General features: G+C 42.4%; 1 protein-coding gene across 1 annotated transcript in view; it reads left to right on the forward strand.

Annotated features, from left to right (window-relative positions):
- Positions 1-19,258, forward strand: part of NXPH2 (neurexophilin 2) — a 35,068-nt gene extending 15,810 nt beyond the window's left edge. The window contains exon 2 of the mRNA XM_057380325.1: positions 16,441-19,258. Within this exon, the coding sequence (XP_057236308.1) occupies positions 16,441-17,184 (744 nt within the window). The 3' untranslated portion in view covers positions 17,185-19,258. The remainder of the gene's footprint in view (positions 1-16,440) is intronic.

Genomic DNA, 19,258 nt, shown 5'->3' on the forward strand with positions numbered 1-19,258 from the left:
TWTTAACAACCCAGAGCAATTTCTTCAGGATTGGGAGAGGGCTGCCGACCAAAGCTGCTTTGCRTACCTTGACTTCTGTGGGACTCACTCAACCCTCCAAAGAATGTAGCAGAAAAACTAACCAAATTTTTGGTTTTGTTTTCTATAATCTTCTTTCTGGGGGAAAAAAAAAAAAGAAGCATTAACCAAGGGCAAAAAGATAAAAAGAGGCTTGCTTGATTACCGGGTTAGATGTGCACTTTCTGCTCTCCTCTGGAGGAGCCTGCGTCACTGGCAGTGTTGGAAGGGAACATCTCTGCTGCCCATCTCCCTTAATAGTATCCTTGAAACACTAATCAAATCAAAAGCACATAATCTTTTTATTTTTTTTCAGAGGGAACGAGGTTTCCCAGTCTGCCAGAGCCTCTGAGCCCTCTGCCAGGCTGCTCTGCTCTGCTCTAAGGTTGAACRCAATTATTGGGCAGCACTGGGGGCTGCCCAGGAACCCAGTCCATCCCATTTTTCCCATTACACAGTGCTAACCTTTCAGCAAGTGCTCTTTCTTCAGCAAACCTTTGTTTTCAGAGATCACGTTTTTTCTTCATATTGGGCACAATAATTTTGAGAGATGGTTTTGGCCTCTTTTCTATTGCAATCCTATTAGCTGTGTTTAAAATTTAGTCAGTATTTTGGGACAAGATTTTTATGTGATTGTATGACAGGGAATTAAARAGGGTCCATATTTAGCTCTTCTGTGCTCTCATTTATGTATAAGAAAGACAGAAATCTACTTTAAACTCAGGCAAGAATTAGCATTTTGGATGACAAAAGCTATCACACATGAATGGGTTGCTTCTTAAAATCAACAAAATAAATTAGACTCCCTGTTTAGGAGCATCTGGCACCCTTAGAACCTAGTTCATATAATGATGTCTCTGTTTGTTAAAAAGAATTATGTAACAATATGGTTGATTTATTTCAAGATGATTGGCTTAGCAACTTAATTGGACTGTGCAGTATACCAGAGGACAGAAAAAAATAATTTAATTAGCTCATTTGTTTGTGGATGACTGAAAGCATTGTGAGTCAGGCTCAGCTCCTTTAGAGGTGCGYAGCCATTTGATCCTGCAAGGAACCAAACCTTGTCAGCTTCCCTGGAAATCGTGCTCACACCCAGGGAACAACAGCACCACGCTGGTGTTCAGGTGTTGTCAGAGCCCACAGAAACCTTCCTTTAAATCCAAGGAGTGCTCTGTGACTCCTGGCAGGGACAGGAACCTTCCTGGAGAAACAGCAAGGCAAAATTGCRCCTTGAAGAATAAAGCTCATTTTTTCATTTCTCCCTCTGTAGCCTYTCTTTTCCCTTGAGCTGATATTCTACCTTCCAATTCACAAATACTATTAAATACCAGAAAATTAGCATGATGGATACAGGTTATGTATCATCCTGGTACTATTTTTTATGTCTTCTTTTTTCCATATATTAAAAATATGCATTTGCAACACCCTTTGACTCCTTCACGAGGTCACCACCTCTCAGCTGAGACAAAATTTTTATTATTATTATTATTATTATTATTATTATTATTATTATTATTATTACCATTATTATTGTTATTATTTTTGTTACAATAATAATATAAGAAGAATAAGAATAAGCCTCTTAGTACCATAAAAGTAGTATTTATTGTAATGTGTTCAAATTACTTAATGTCCAAGTAGTATTTTCATAATAGCACTTGACAGTGGTTCAAATAATCCTCAAGACGTCACCCKTTTCTTTCAGTTCCAGATGCAGCTCTCATCAGCCAAGAGATTGCTGACTTGTGGGCAAATTCCACTTGAGTGGAGTTAATCACAACAGCTTAAGTTGTTTCTATACTCTAATTTTACACCAATTTAAATAAAATTAGAGGTGTGCATGTTGATTTCTCTTGTGTTGTTAAGTTAAAATACTCTGAGTCCCACATGATTTCTTTTTCCATTTCTATAATTGAACACTGAACTCCCCACTTCTCTCCCACCCCACAAAGTACACAGAAAACAAGACAAAAACCTAAATTAAAATCAGAATAAGGATTTAACTTAAAACATAAAAGAAGAAATAGGGCTCAAATTCCGTACTTATCGCACCCTGTAGTTCCTAGATAGAGCTGCACATCTGGTGTGTGAGATAATGCGCTGTTTAGAGACCATGGTAYGAACACAGAAAATTGGAAATGAGTTTCAAGTCTTAACACTACATTTCTTCACTACTGGGAGCAAGTAAGGCCCTGCTTTTCCCTCTTTTTGTAGGTTGTGTGATTTGATTCCCTCTGGTTTTTCGCTCTGTAAATAATATAGGCATGAAGGAAATCGGGAGAGGAATGCTTCTGTAAGAAGTATTTTGTATAGAACTCTGAGAAGTTTTTTTTTAATTAATTCCCAGACCATACACGAAAGGTTAATTGTAATATTAGCCACAGGATTTAAAAAAAAAAAAAAAAAAGAAGCTCAGTTGAAGCCATGGATGGAGCAATAAAAACTATGAGTATCTGATTCATTCACTTATGACGTAATATAAATTATTAAAGCCAAAGGCTGTGGTTTGCCATTCTCTGCAACAGAGGATATTCTCTCAGGAYKACCTGGTGCTACAATTYACTTTTGTCACARTCACACCTCTCTGTTATTTGCGTGYTCCYGGMCTGTAGYTWTCAGACAGGAGAAGTCAAATCTGCAGGCAGTGTKCTTCCCAGTTACTTTCTWCTGAAACTCGTGGGTGTCTGCATGGGTCTGACTTCTGGGAGGGAATACTTTCCTTGTAGAGTCRTGCAAAATGCAAGACTTTTTTACAAAAAAATGACCCAGGTATGGTGCATTTTAGCTTTGGACTTACTGTACAGGAAATCAAATATGTCTCTAAATGTAGAACATCAGGCGTGATCTGACCCTTTAGTACTGACACACTTCCACATAGTGGTGGGAGCATCACAGCCCGGCTGCAAGGCCAGGGAAGCAGCATCCCAACCCAGAGAGAGGAACAAGACACCAGCACAGTGACCTTCCCTCCTCCCTCCAGTCTGTTTATCCTGTAGATGAAGGGAGGAAAGCAGCCCAGTGAAGTGTGTTGCTGGCACTCCAGAGAAAACATCTCCTCCCAAGTGCCAAGCAGCAATGATCTGCACATCACAAGTTTTAGGACGTTTTGATCCATATTCAGCTATCAGAATTTTTGCTGAAATTTGGCTGAGCCCTGAGCAAAGTTGAGCCAGAGCTTATCTTATAAGRCATACCACTTACCTACACTAATGAGGTGTTGCACTTTACTGGCTGGAAGGAGATCTGCTAAGATCCTGATTTCCTGGAGCATGATTTGGAAAAACGAACTGTTCAGTGAAGTGACATAATCAAGCTCCTTGTTCCTTGAAGGGAGGTGATAACCATCCCTGTTTCTCAAAGTGCGGCCATCCTGCTCTCCTCCACGCATGGTTTGTGGACAGGAGAGACTGCTGTGCCTCARACAGGARCTGGAAYGTTCCCTGCTTCAAACCCASCTAAAAAGAACAAGAAAACCAGATKTATTTACCAATTTTTGAGCCAAAACCTGTAGCAGACTACCTTGCATGTACTCTGGTGAATTTGATGGTCATGACTGGTCCAGATTAGGTTTGTACCAGCGGGTGATCCAGGCACAGGGCTGTACTCACTTCATCCTTGTCCCTGCATCATTGCAGGGAGGTAGGACAGGCAAACCAGCCCTTCCTGAAAAGGATCGTCACAAGAACTGGCACTTGTGTAGGTATCASAAGCTACAGTGTAATTTGATGCAACAAGTTTATTGGCCTGATCATGGAGACTCGGAGACTTATAAAAATCACATTTTTATTACTGATTCAGTCAYGCACGTACATATTTATAGCTTTGTAATTGATCACATAGGGCAGCACATTAAATTTTAATACAGGGAATTACTTCCTGTCCCTGTAGAACCACCTTTTGTATCCACAGGAGACAGTTTAAAACATTTACAGCCGAGTTGCTTTTATGTCTGCATACACTTATTACCAGCTTTGGTCTAGGCAGTTACATTTAGATTTGTTTCCTTCTCTGATCTCCACAATCTGTGGGAAAACACACATTAGAAACAAGAAGGATTGCGTGACTTTTGAAGCCTGGCATCACTTACACATCAYCAGCTCTTGTAGCTTCTCTTTATCAGCTCACATCTCACGTCTCWTTTTCTAAAAACCTGCTCTTCCTAATCCCTGTATGTTTGGGGTCTGAGATTACTTGTTACCACTCCTTTCCACTCCCATTCATAACTAGTGCTTAGGTTTCTTGTACAGATTCAGAATTTGACAATTTAATGAAAAAATCACCGCATTTTGTCCTGTACAGTGAGTGTGTGAATTAAGCAGTGATTACAAGTCTTATTAGCAATTATTGATCCTTCTGAACTTTATTCAGCTTTCTAAATACTAGTGAGAACTGACTACTRCAGAGTGGTAATTTTCAGAGTAAATCTTAAATTAGCAAAGTCTGTTTTGGAAGCAAATTCATTATTTGCCAGAGAKGTCAAGACTGTGGTCAACTGAAAAAGAATAACCCCAAAAGAAATCTGAACGGCAAGGGGTGTAAGGAACACATTGGTTTTGTTACTGAGTGTGATCAGGTTCTGGGGCAGGGAAAAGTCAAAGGAATTGTTAGCAAGGGAATGTGGGTAGAAATATCCATGCAGCTGTCCTGGCTGAAGGTGTCCCTGCCCATGGCAGAGGGGATGGAACAAGATGGTCTTTAAGGTCCCTTCCAATCGGAACCATTCTGGGATTCTATGATTATATAAACTTCTGGGTGAAAAAAGAAGCCTGCTGTGAGTGAAGACAAATCAACAGAGTTCAGATTTCTCACTGAGTGTTTATCTGAACCTCAGGCTGGAGCCTGTGGGGGTTTTAAAGGTTTGTGATCCAGCTGGCTGGATTCACTGATCCACTGATATTTACGTTCCAATTTGCATTATTTGTGCYAACAAAGGGAAGACTTTGTCAGGTTATGCCCTTATACAGCCTGTCCTGTAAAACACCTTCAGTGTGCCCCTGAAGAGAGCACTCCTGCCCYATTCCTAGGATTGTACATTTTCTGGGGTGTATTTTTCAGACACGTGTGCCTTAAGAGCAACATGCTAAAGTGGCATCCCAGCCCCACTGTGTGTGATGGATCTGCTGTCAGGGCTTGTTTCACCAACTGCAAGCACCCTGCTAGCCCAGTTCTTCTACACAACCTGGAAATGTTATTCTTTTTATGCCAATTGGAATACATCAAATGCATCATAGAATGAGACCAAATTAACACTTGGGGTTATGTGCACTGCAATTCACAGTAAAAGAAACATTGGAGGATGTAAAGATGTTTTGAATGTGTWCTCTTCTTATTTGATACAGATGTGGAGCAAATAGGTTTGAAATTATATTTTTACAYGCAAATGACAGCAATTTGTATTAACTCCTATTGTGCTAGAATCTAACATTTTCATCTGAGCTTTTCTGTCTTCAGATCCTCCTTCTGTTTTTACAGTGCATATAGATTGATCTCAGATATTAATTATCTTGATAAATTCCTGCAAGGAAACAAACCAGGTACATGTTGTGACATTCTTCCAGGTGAACTTGGTGTCAAACTCATCTCCCTTTGTTAAACAMAAGTCATGGATTTATTATATCAGGGCAGATGGCTGACCAGCTTCTGATTAAGCCCTGTTAAAACTTACATGGTGACTGGATTTCAAATTTGAACCTTGTCATTTTCAAAGTGTTTCAAACCTGTCATTTTAWTTTTTTCCGAAAAGGAATTTTGAGGGCATAAAAAATGGCTGAATAAATTAAAAGGGATTAAAATTAGGTTTCAATAGGACCTTACAGTATGAAGTCACTGTTAGTACCCCATTATGCAGTGCACAAAGGCTGCAGGCGTGGCTTGCTGCTGCCAGGCTAATATTGTTTCACCTTAAAACTTAATAATGGGGCAGCCTCAGTCAATGATTTTCTCTTGTTTAAGAGAGTAATTCATTTAGRAAAGCAGCATGCATGCATGTGTGTAGGCAGAGTGAAATTCCTCCAAGTGCCCCAGTGTGCTACCTCATGCTAAGTGGTTTGAAAAGGAAAAAAGAATTTTAATTCAATTTAAAAAACTGCAGTGGCCTTCCACACATTCAGCAGGGAGGACACAAGCTGTGAGAAAGCGTGGAGACAGGCAGCTCCAGCACAGCCCCAGCTTCCACACTGGCTGAGTGGTGAGGAGGAGGAGAACCCTCAGCCTGGCCTTCATCCCAAACCTGTGCTGKCGTCTGGAGCAGSTGGGGGAAGGCAGTGACAAAGGGCTTGCCCAGCAAGGGACAGGTTTTTGGTGCTGGGCCTCACATCTCCCCAGTGTGGGACCCTCACACCMCTGGGCTGCATTTCCAGAGCAGCCTCAGCCCCATGTTCTGTCCTGCTGCCCTCCCTGGGCAGCCTCATCCCCAGCACAAAATTCTCCTTGAGCAGCAGTGTGTCTCCCTGTGCTCCTGCACTTCCCATGTGCTCTGTCACAAAGCTTTTAAGTGGAAATATTTTTCTTAGGGAGATGCCAAGAATGCACAGAGCAGCTCCTGGAGCCTGRGTCTGACTGTGCCGCTCAGTGCATTAACAAAAGTGCACGTGGGCAACAGGATTTCCAGCAAGAGACATCATCCTTGARGAAAACAACAAAAGTGTTCTCTGGAAGAAAGCTTTTAACCTGAGACTACTGGACTTTTAACCTGACCCTATCCTACCCAGCTGATGGATTCTTGGATACATCTACACACTTCCCTCAAACAGCAGGAGGATTCAGRAGGACTCACCAAGAGTCACTGGAGAACCCCAGTTAAATGGTTCTTTAGCAGGAGCTTGCCCAGGAATTTGGGGTGACCGCAGCTGTCAGTGCAAAAAGCACTTGGAGCAGATCTTTTCCCCTGGGAGTTTCCCACGCTGAGCTCTGTGGTGACCCTGCCTGAGCCAAGAGTGGTGCCAGAAAAATACTTTTTAATGCTTTAAACAGAGCATTTCCTCCTTAACCCGGCTGAGGGTKAGGAAGGAAATGCACCCTCTGACAAGGTGCACTAAACTGTGAAAGCTGAGGCAAAGTCCAGAAATTTGGGATTTGTTTCTGATCACTCTCCCCTGGTTACAGTGCTCTCCCGTTAAAGGCAGCAGAGTTTGRCAGCACACACACCATCCTCCAGGAATGGGCTCTTTATCTCCATCACATCACTGGCAGGTTGTTAGAAAATGCAGCCTGCAGTGAAGCAACACAAAAATCTTATGCTTGATTTAAATAATGGTGTTCATTGCCTATTAAAATGTAACTTCTTCCTTTAAAAAAAGATTAAYTAAAATGTACAAGAATGCAATTCAGCTACATTTAATGCCTCAGCCCAGCGCAGGCTTTTCATCACTCATTCCCAGAAGTAGTATTCAGGGAAGCACGGCATTCTCAGTGCTGCCATTAAAAGCACAAATGACTATCAAACCTGTTCTTTTCAAAAGCCTGGCTCAAGAATCACCATTGTTAGATTTTTCATAACATATTACTTTGGTCATTACTGTTTTGCAAGATAATTGTATCAGTGATCTAACTTTTGACAGGATCCAAAGTGGCTGAAAATAGTTCACTGCAGCACCTTTGTCTTTTAAAGGCCATTTGGGGCTTGTTATTTTAATCCTTGTGCAGCCTGATTTATCACTTCAAACATCTGTCAGCTGTGCTTTGTCTTGAAATTGATAGTGATAGTGTTACTGATTTTTCAAGAGCAGCTGGTAGAGGTTCATTAGTTAAGCTCTCAAAGGGAGTAGATAACTGTAATATTTTTCTTTGTTAATCATCTCTTACCCGTTGTAATAATACAGAGCTTGAAATCTGCTAGAAATGCACAGCTTCTCTCTGTTTCTAACTCGTCAGAAGCATCCTTTTATTCTTTTAATCTGGCTCGATTATTAAAACTCTCCTCTTCATAACRCACTGAAAAATTGAATAATGGCACGTGAGTGGGAAGAGAGAAAAAACAGCCTTTGCTGTGTCGCATTTAGCACTGAGGGAGGTCATCAGGGTCTCAGAGTTTGCATCCAAACATGAATCAACTCCAAAGAGGAGATTAAGGGCTCTTCCATAATTGATTTTTAATTTAAACTTTACAAGGCATACAAAACCTCATGACAACTTCAGTAGAGTCAGGTTCAYTTCTAACCGATACAGCAGTTTTCTGTTCACACACTTTCCCTGCCTCACAAAATAACCTTCGTGCTTAACTGTGATTCTTAAAGCATTTCTCTCCAAAAAATCTTTGCCAGCCAGGCTCCAGCTGAGCACCASGGTGACTCCTGCCCGGAGCTTCCAGGGACCTGAGCATCTGTGAATTCTCCCGCAGCTGAGAGCGTATCAGAGCGAGCGCCGCTTCCACCGGCAGCGCTCGCACGCAGATAATTACCGCTTGAAATTAGTATTTTAATGAACTGATCCCAGCAAACGTAAAGAGAAATCTCCCAGGCATTAAGGAAATAAGCAGGAGGGGAAATTATTAACTGTRAAGTTCAGCGGATGGCTGGTCTGCAGGTGCTGGCTTGGCAGAGGGGCTGAGTGTTTCCACTTCCATTTGTGGGAAAGAGAGGCTGGTTTGGGGTTTGGTTCTGCAAGCTGCCATAGGTTTTAGGGACAGTGTTTAGTGGGGCTTGGTAGTGCTGGGTCAGTGGTTGGATTCAATCTTTACAGTCTTTTCCAACCTAAATGATTCTATGAGCTGCACCTGCAAAGCAGSACAAACTTCAGTGTAGACGGAAAACACCTGGCACGTCTGACAGGATTTCCAGGTGAATATAATCATCTTCTAAATGTCTGCTGAAAATAACTAAATGCCACACCTTCACCCTAAAAGCTAAGGTCTTACCCCCATGAGACAAAAAAGCACAGGTCTCAGTCCCATAAGACAAAACATGTGGCCAAGGCACCAGTGAAGGCCAGTGCAAAATAGATTGTGAGAATTYGGCCTGAATTTCAAGAAAATGCACAGTGATTGAAAAACCACTTGAGAATCAATGGTAGTTATATGTTGTTRATATAATGATAATCTAAGCTTTCTGTAAATACTCTATCTCAGATATTTTTATACATGGCTTTTTCAGACCCTTCACAGAAAGGTTTACGTTTATATTAATTCCCCACTCTTCAAGAATGAACGCCTCATATATAGCGAAGTACTAAAACTACTTAACTATATCAGAAAAAAASATTTTGAGAATTGTTTCCTTGCAAACACACAAATAAGATACCTACTTTTTATCTCAAATATCTCTATTTTAGGTTTAATGGGGGGAAAAAAACAGAGTTGAAGTCTTCAAGARGAGAATTGGTGCACATTTTTTGGCAAGAAACATTTCTCAGAACAAATTTTCTGTTCTCTCAGCAGAAAGGTAGATCAATTCAATGCATGGATATAATTTAAAAGCTATCTATGCTCTAAGCAATTTATCCGATTGCGGCTGGAGGGAACACTTCAGATAACCTAAAACTACTTGTCAGGGTTGTGAAAAAGGCACGTTTTTGAAATAGGAAATCTTTGCAGGCTTTATTTTTAATTTTCACTCTTCTGCTGCTTCTTCCTCCCAATTTTGTTTCTGTACTGAAGTGCTTTTTTTTTAGTAAAATACTATTTTGCTTGCTCGCACAAATTGGAGAATTTTAAAAGGGGGGGAGGGGGGTCCTGTAAAATATGATGCTGGGTTTGAATTATCACTTTTGTTTAAAAATCATGCAATGAAATTGTATCTGGAATTGGAAATCTCTCCCAATATAACCCTTTTAGACTTGGCTTTTTGCCTGTGGGTTATTTGGATGTTATMATCTCATATTCTCATTAAACCAAATATTTCCACCTGTTCCTTCCCTGCCCTTTAGGTGTGTAGAGGTGCAGAGAGAGATCTTTGAGATGGTTTGAGGAGCAATGGCCAAGCTCCTTTCAGTGCTGTGCCAGGGAAGGTTTAGGCCAGACATTACAAAGAATTTCTCCACAGAATTGGTGATTAGACTTTGGAATGGGCTGCCCAGGGAGGTGGTGGAGTCACTATTCCTGAGGGTGTTTAAGGAAAGCCTGGACGTGGCACTCAGCGCCATGGTCTGGTTGAAAATGTGGTGTTTGGTCATAATCTGGACTCGATGAACTTAGAGAGCTTTTCCAGCTTTAATGATTCAATTATTCTAGTTCCAGAAAATAGCAGACAACTGTAGTGGGCTGCAGGGTTCAATTGTGAAGGCTTGCTCTCTGCTGAAGCATCTTGTTGTGGTTTTAAATACACAAGGCAGGGTAAAACTGTTAAAATAATCCAGTTGTGTTAGTTATTGAACAGGGATGTCTCACCACCTTCCCCGAGTAAAAGAAAGTTGCAAGAGCCTTTAAAACTTTCCAAATTGTAACCTCCCTAACTTGTCTGGGGAACTTYGAGAAGTCTGATTGCTGTGCCACTGCCCAGCTAGACATCAGCACCCCTGACTCCCTACTCTGCAGTTTTCCCCCATCATGGATATCTTTACTGAATTTGGCACACTGAACCCCACAGTCCCTCTTTATCATCTGGCTCAAAATGAGACAGAAATCAAGCAAGTGAACTCTGAATTTGTGAATTCATTTTGTCTTTGCGCCAGAGTGTTTTAAAGTCTCCATCATTGCCCACATGAGGAAGAAAATCAGGTACAACACCCTGCTGGTGTTTATTTTGATACAGTTTAAGAAGGGAGAGGYTGTGCAAGCTAGAAAGGCATTTTGGGTTGCCGAGGAGTGAGGACACCCTCAGTTACAAGGKGCAGCCTCTCTTCTGGATATTCACATCCCACCACCCCCACCACCAGCTCAGTGCTCAGCGGATYAWAGAATCACAGAATAGTTTGGGTTAGAAGGGAGCTTAAAGCTCMTCTCATTCCAATCCCCTGCCATGGGTGAGCAGAGACACCTTCCACCAGCCCAGATTGCTCCAAGCTGCATCCACCTTGGCCTTTTTGTTTGATTGCAAAGCAACTCTACAACATCATGAAAAATAAGGCTGTGAGTGGTGGAACAAACACAGCATTTTTACACAGTCCTSCTGAAAGATGTTGCTTAACTCCCAGATTCCTCGCAGCATTCCTGAGAGCAATCACATCTGCAGCCATAAAACCCTCCACAGCCTCAGTCTTTGAAAAAAAAATTTAATAATCAGTAAAGTTCAAGCTCAGCTTGTTGTGATGAATTATTAGAACCCGTCATCATTTTCTTGGGGAAAAAAAAAGGCTAAAAGACTATAATGGAACACAATTTTATGTTTCTTTTCCATTTAATTGATGATGGGCTGAGTTTTTATTAATATTTCTGGGCTCCAGTGTAAGATGCTGAAAAAGCTAATATGAGATCATTGTATCTGGTTAATGTGTGTGCTTTGCAAAATTGATAAGCCCTGTCAAGGCATAAATTATTTAAAATTTGATAAATGTTTTGAAATCACTGAATTTTCAAACAGATAAAGCAGAGTTATTTCTCTTCCCTGCCACACACCCCCCTTCAAACTGGGGCTTTTGTGCATCCRCTTGATGGGGCTGTGTTATCTYACAGCCTTTGAGGCTCAAAAATCAKCMCAGAGAACCCAGAGAKGTGTCCTGTGCTGCTGCAGAGAGGATATGAATGTAAAAACCATGGGACACTTGGGCATGGAAGCAGCAGAGAGTGAGGAGATCCTTGGAATCCTCCCCCAGGATGAGTTTTCRATGGTGAAACTGTGGGCTAGAGGAGTGGTGGTACTGCCTCCTCTCCAGYAGTGGGATTATAAGCTCCCAGTGAGCAGCAGAATGGTGCTTCAGAGCTGTTTATTCCAACAGACCAATTCATTTCAGCTAATTGCCGAGAGTTTTTTAATGATTCCTGGCAGGGGTGAAGCTAAAGGAATGATTGCTGGTGATTGATGAATAACCTGGATAAAATTCCCAAAGCACCAGAACTATTAACTCTTGCATAGGGACACCTGCTTTTATTTAGTTCCTTGCCCACAAAGACATGGGAGTGAGTTCCAAATGAACCCGAATTTGGGCAAATAGAGAAAATAGAGCATTTACTGATACCAGTGTCTCATCAGTGTAAGCTCATTTCTCAGGAATAGCTCACAGGGAGTGTTGTTTAACCCTGCGCTGTTCACCATGGTCAGGATCATTCATGGAAGGGAGAGATTTTGAAGTGCAATCATCATCTTTCTGAGGAGGGCACAGRAAGAAAGAAAGGCTTGAAGTTAAAAACTCCATAAATATAAACCACACCACACTGATTTGAGCTGTTCTTGGCGTTTAAGCAGTGAAAGAAAACAGCGAGACGCGCTGTGGATGGGGCAAAGATTGTGTTTTTTACTGGAAAATATCTACAGGCTAATGGAAATTTTAGGATAACTGGGTGCCATTTTACAGCCTCTGTAATAGGGAAAAAGATTAGGTGATTTCTGCCTGGAAATTGATGGTTTGGAGGGAATGGGAAAACACTGGTGCAGCAGAGGAGAACTCCAGAAACAGCCATCTATTTAAATGGATACACTAACTTCCCTAAGCTGGTATTTTTCAAATACCCTACCAGCAATATTTTTCACTATAGAGATGCATTATAGTGAAATGGAAAGATGCTGAGGAAGTCGGTTTTTTCCAGCATGTGCTGCATTCTTTTAATGCAGATTTTTTTTATTGCCTGGAAATTGCTAACCAATGTGAATAAACAGCTGAACAAAGCCATCGGCCCTTCCTCACTAACAGCAAAATGCAGCCAGCGAGGGAAGGGCCTTGGGAAAACCAAGAGTTTGATTTGGGTTCTCTTAAATTGCAGAAAGCTTCATTCAAAACAGGAAAATAAAAAAATCTGCACGCCACAAAGGTTTTACATTACAAAAGCACAAATATTATTCATGTTTCTGAACAATACCCCCTCATTCCTGCTGCTGCAGTGGGCACTGAGCAGAACCAGGCGGTTCTTTGTTAAACACCTTTTTACTGAACATTTGCAAAACAGAACCAATTTACCAYCCCGAGCCACGAGGTCCCTTCCCCGCAGCCCTCGGAGCTGACAGCTCTGTCGCCTCCTGTAATGAAATCAGTGAAATGAGACAGCACTAGGATGGAGCAGAGTCAAGAATTAAGGCTGTGCAAGACTGGAGAATGCCACAGCCTGTAAAATACTTCAGAAAAGAAGTGGAAAAAATATAGTCGAGTGAAGTGTAAGGTACAGCTTTCTGCAGTGCCTAGGGATTACTGTCTGGGCCTTGAGCAGGAGTATTACATCCTTATAATTCAACTTCTCAATGGTTTCACATTCCCATGTTATGAAAGCTGTTTTGTTGCCACATGAAAAAGCCCAGGTCACTKTAGCTTCAGGGGTGTGTGTTCATTATCCCACGGGTAAAGCTCATTTGGTGTAACACACACATAAATAAAAGCAGCAGTAGTCTAGCAAGGTGCAACTCTGCGATTTCACCATCAYGGCCTTGAAATACTTGTGCCCTGATAGTTATTGATGTGGCAAGCYCACCTGGCTTTAGGATGTGTTAATGTTTGCCACCCTTCAGCCRTCCCCAACCTTATACCCACATATTTYTTCTGTTTCTATGAGAGCCTTCAGYACAGCGCYRCGGGGAAAGCAGAGCTCTGCCATCTCATCTGGTGTGAGAGCCCCCAGAAGAGACATAGACCCAGCACAGGACTCTGGATCCTCTGGATCTCTTCATAAAAGGCCAGGGGAGAAAAGCCAAAGAGCCACTGGACAGATTTCAATAAACATTGCAGAAGACAAGCAGCCCAGAAGGACAATTGAGGGTGTTCCTGTGCCCTTGCCAGAAGTCAGTCAGAGCTGGGTGCAGACACCAGCAAAGCCAGAGTCTCYTGTGAACTAAATAGCTTCCTTTTATATTTGACCTTAAAATTTCCAACCACTTTTCCCCATGACTCAGTTACTAACAGCAATACCAGCTGTAGGTGCCCATGGTTTGAGTGGTCGTTAGCATTTTATACAGCACACCATTTAGCCATGCAAACACAGATTAAAGTTTCTGGTATTCCAGCACTGCCAGGCCCCTGGGCCCAGCCACAATCTAGAAATGCAACAGAAAAACCTTTTTTTTTTGTACTTCTCAAGCACAAAAAGGATGGGTACATGTGTGCATGGGATGGCCAGCATTCTCAGCATCACTCAGCTGATCCTGGGCTGGTGACAGGCTTCAGGGTGCTGAAGAACCACACATAAACTTGACAGAGCTTCACCAGGAGCTTTCCATCACAGCAGAAGYGATGTTTCCCCCAGCATCATTATGACAGAGCTATTTGGGCTGGTACAGATCAACATTTGTCACTGTATYCATTAGAATCTCCTATTTCCTTGGGTTCGTAGCTCAGCCATAAAAAATATATAAGGTAGAGGCAGAAAGTTGACATACAAGGTCTCAGGCTGAGAATGATCACTGTTGTCTTTTCTTCCCTCGTTTTTAATCTGAAGGAGGAAATAAGGTATTTCTGCAGAGACACACCTGGCTGCTGCATTTCCACCCAGCCATGGATTTATTTATRGTGAAAAATAAGTGATAGGACAAGTGCAATGGCCTTAAGCTGAAGGAGGGCAGKTTTAGATTAGTTATTAGGAAGAAATTCTTTWCTGTRWGGGYGATGATGCATGGGAACAGGTTCCTGRAAGTGTTCAAGGCCAGGCTGGGAGATGTCCCTGCCYATGGCAGGGGGTTTGAGAYTGGATGGKCTTTAAGMTCCCTTCTGACCCAAGCCATTCTGTAATTTTRTGATTTAGCAATAGTGATGGTCACCTTTCAACATTCAAGCTGTGAATGTTGCTGCTGTTCCACATTCCATCTTAATTCCTGCATTGGGGTGATCAGGAAGAATGCGTGGGRCTCTGGTTTGGAGCCTATTGCAGCAGAACAGGCCCCATGAAGATTAAGGGCTTTGGAGTTTTTAATCTTTGCCAGATGATGAAATGAAAAATTGCAATTTACAGAAAAAACAGCTGGATATTGTAAAAATAGAATACCGTAAGGAATCAGGGGCRTAGGAGACCCTTTGGGATCAGGAGCAGAGGGAAGAGCAAGCCCRGCATTGTGGTTTCCATCATGAGACAGGAAACACAAAATCCCACCCCATGMATTCCACATCTTCACTCTGTGTTTTGGCTGCTTTAGGCAAACTTTCACCCTATAATCTTGTTGCTGGAGACCAAAAACCCCATTTCTGAGTTATCCTGGGATCCACCACCTGGATGCTGGCACTGACAGATCAGTGATGGGGCAAGAGCAGCATTTTGCCTGGAGGAAGGGCCAGCAGCAGTTTGTCACTGGGGACGTGGGCAGGACAGCAGYGTCCCTTCTTTCCATTTGAAGCATCTTTTCATTCTGTTCACACATTTTGTAAGAAGAGTTGCAGCTGAARAAGTTTTTCTTTTGTACATTAGGATGATGGTGGTGCAAGGCAGTCCTGAACAGAGCAAACCCTGAAAATGTGTTCTCCAAAGCTTCTACCCAAGCTTTAAAGGACCTAAAAAAATCAGATGATCATTTCTATCCTGTTGAAACACAGACCTTGCTTCTGACCTCTGGATCACACACTCGAGTTCTGCATTTCCAACAGGGCTTCTCTGCCAGAGTGAGCAGGGGGAACACACCAGGGAAATGTCTCTGCACAGAGTTGGGAATTTTACTGAGATCTGTGTGTTTGACTCTGAAATCTGAAGGCCTTTCTGTCACTATCAGGAGGTTTTGCTTTCTGATTGCAGACTCAGCTTGGCCTTGTCATGATTCTCAAAACAGCTGTACTGTGTGCCTGGGAGTGCTCAGCACTCCTGGAAGGCTGGGCCTTGCTAAGCACAGCTTAGCAGCTGAAACCAGCWCACCAAAAATAGGGCCACATTCATTGTGTCAAACTGAGGGCACAAATGTGCAGACCAAGTGGATCAAATGGAATGTACAAGAAATGGTTTAGGACACAGTTACACCAACAAAATAGGATTTTAYGCCTAAACCAGCTGGAAGGTTAAGTGGGGAGAAAAAGGAACTGGAAAATCATGCTTTAGCAGAGGGGCTACTTTGCTCTTCAGCATTTCCACTTCCTTCAGTCATGTTTTCACCTAACAGATCTGTGAGCATGGGGCATCACCCTGCTCTTGCACATCGCAGCCATCAACCTGTCCAGAGGTTTGTCCATTTCTCCCTGTGGATGTCTTTTATTGAGATTTTTGCATCTTCCATAAGCTATCTTGAGTAAAATCCTWGAGCTTTCACAGGGCAGTAGAAATCACTTATTATAGCAGTCCAGGTGGCTGATTCAGACCCTATTGGTATAAAAATAAATATTAATGGCTCCTCCTGTGATTTGGCCATTTTATTTGCACCCTTTACACAGCTCTCCCGTTCTGTTTTGGGGCAGGTGTTCTGTGATGCCAATCGGGTCGTACAGGCCGCCGATGTGCTGGACTGGGAAGACAAGGATGCTGCAGAGACACTGGTTGACAACGTGGTCCATTCCAGGATCATCAACCCTTTACGCCTCTTTGTTAAGCCATCCCCAGTGCTGAAACACGGCCAGGTGTCCTACTCGGACAGCATAGAAAACTTTTGGGATTGGTTGTCCAACGTCACGGAGGTTCAGGAGTCTCTGGCACGAACTAAACGCAGACCTATAGTAAAAACTGGGAAATTCAAGAAAATGTTTGGATGGGGCGACTTCCACTCCAACATCAAAACTGTAAAGCTGAACCTCCTGATCACGGGGAAAATCGTCGATCACGGCAACGGGACCTTCAGCGTTTATTTCCGACACAACTCCACGGGTCTGGGGAATGTTTCTGTCAGCCTGGTGCCCCCTTCCAAAGTGGTTGARTTTGAACCCTCTCCGCAGTCCACGCTGGAGACCAAGGAGTCCAAGTCCTTCAACTGCCGCATCGAGTACGAGAAAACAGACCGCGCTAAAAAAACTGCCTTGTGCAACTTTGACCCTTCCAAGATCTGCTACCAAGAGCAGACCCAAAGCCATGTGTCCTGGTTGTGTTCCAAACCCTTCAAAGTCATCTGCATTTACATCGCTTTCTACAGCGTAGATTACAAACTGGTGCAGAAGGTCTGTCCCGACTACAACTACCACAGCGAGACGCCRTACCTGTCCTCCGGCTGATCCGGCATCACCCATGGGGGATCACTCCTAAAAACGAGCATTCCCGTTAACCTTTTGGAGAGGAATATGTTTTCCTATCAGGTTAAAAAGTCTCTAAAAACTGTAGCTGTGTTCGTGCTGTATCGTAATTAATCCAGCTGTTTATGTAACCATCGTTTTCGTTTGAGACCGTCGCATTTTAGCTCTCTCGTCATTCGTAAGGGAACTGCCAGGCAGGCACGTAACAAAAATCAAAATTATGTCTGTAATGAGCATTGATCATGAAAATCACTTCTTTAAACAACTCCATGGCAGAGAGGTTGTCTTGTACTTGAATTGGACAGCACTTGGCAGATCCTGTTTGTCATTGGGAACCTTAGGTGACAATAGAAAGAACARATGATGAGGCAGCCTCAAAGCTGCTCGTACTCAAACTCCAGATRAACAGCTCTCCTACTGATTTCATAAAGAATGTTACACAGAGGGCTCAAGTAGTCCAATACTAAGAGGAAGTGCTAATTCTATGGAAAAAAGGAAAGAAATCTGCATTTTTATAAGTTGCAGTAGCTGTAGGTGTTCATTGAAGTGAAGAGTGAGTAGTTCTTCCTTCAGACTTCCTACCCATGGATGTGCAATGATGTAATTAGACCTCGATGAGCTTTAGTTTATTAGACCTTACAGGTGTGCACGTGTGGTGTACATTCCTTCCTCCCGTGCTCACCGCTGGGTTTGATTCCTCTCTYACATTCACACACACCCCAGTATTTGTTTTACAGCAATAGAGAATATATAAATACCTTGGAAAAAGAWAATCTCTTGTTTAAGTCAACCTGGAAGGCTTTTAAGGTGTTTAARTCTAGTGGAAGGTGTCMCTGCCTATGGCAGAGGGGTTGGAACTGGATGATCTTTAAGATCCCTTCCAACCCAAACCATTCTGTGATTCTGTGGAGTCTGAACTGTAATGGGAGCTGGTTTGCAGGCAAAGGAAGCAATTATTGTGCTATCCAGCCCCTGAGCATTAAAGTGCAGCAAGGAAAACACATCACAGCACAAGGATGATACCTGAGCAACAAGCAGCTTTCTCCTTGGCACCAGTTGTTCTCTTAGCACTGCACACGTTAAGTCAGAGTATCAGCCCTTGCAAAGAYAGAGAATAACTAAAATCTATGCACTTTCACCTCATAAAGCAGGTTTAAAAGTGTTAATATAAATACTCAACCAGGCTTTCCTCTAGTGCAGACCAGCTCCCTCCTCTGCAGTCAYAGCAAGGGAGAATCCAGCTGTGGTTGTGCTTCACCAGCTGTTGTCCCACCACGCCAGGAATGGTTGGCTCTGCCAGCACCATTCCCTGTGCTTTCTCTGGGTWTTGATCTGCTGCTGCTGCCAATTTGCTCTCCTGGCCCTTTGTGACAGTTCGATGTCACAGGCCCTGTGGAATGAGCTGGCTTTTTACCACCTAAAATCAGACTTGCATGCAGAGTTCAAGAAGTTACACACAGCTTAAGTAAAGCACTGGTAAAATACTCTGTTTGGTGATGTGCACACAAACAAGAGACTGTGGCAGCTCGGACAGGACTCACTCATGAGATTAATTCTGATTTCCTTGGTAAAGACTCACACAAAAAAAAAATTACTCTGTTAAAAATATACAAGTAACTGGGTGATTTGTTTTTCTCTTTAGGTGACAAATTTAAATGTGTGGTTTAGTTTGATCAATAATCTAAATGTTTTCCTTCATCTTATTTCATACAGAGTCTCTCCTGGTCTATAATGATGTTTTTTAGTTTGCCTATTCCTGTCAATCCCTACAAGTTGGTCTACTTTGTATTCTGTATAGCGTGTCCTCGCTCCAGCTGTACATGAGCTTGGATTTATTGCTACGAGTTCAGTGGTTGGTGCTTTTGTAACTTAGCTGTAAGCCATGATTTTATTGCCATGCATTTTTACTCAGCACTGTAGGCAATTAAAAGAAAACCCTACATGCTATTTATTGTAGAGTATGTGGAAACCATGTATGTATATACACTTAAATATGTGTACATATACAGAACATATGTGTACATGTATTTGTATGTAAATAAAGAGAGTTTATTAA

This window comes from Malurus melanocephalus, unplaced genomic scaffold (assembly GCF_030028575.1).
Source record: "Malurus melanocephalus ecotype Western Australia unplaced genomic scaffold, MMel_1.1 scaffold_445, whole genome shotgun sequence".
Lineage (NCBI taxonomy): Eukaryota > Metazoa > Chordata > Aves > Passeriformes > Maluridae > Malurus > Malurus melanocephalus.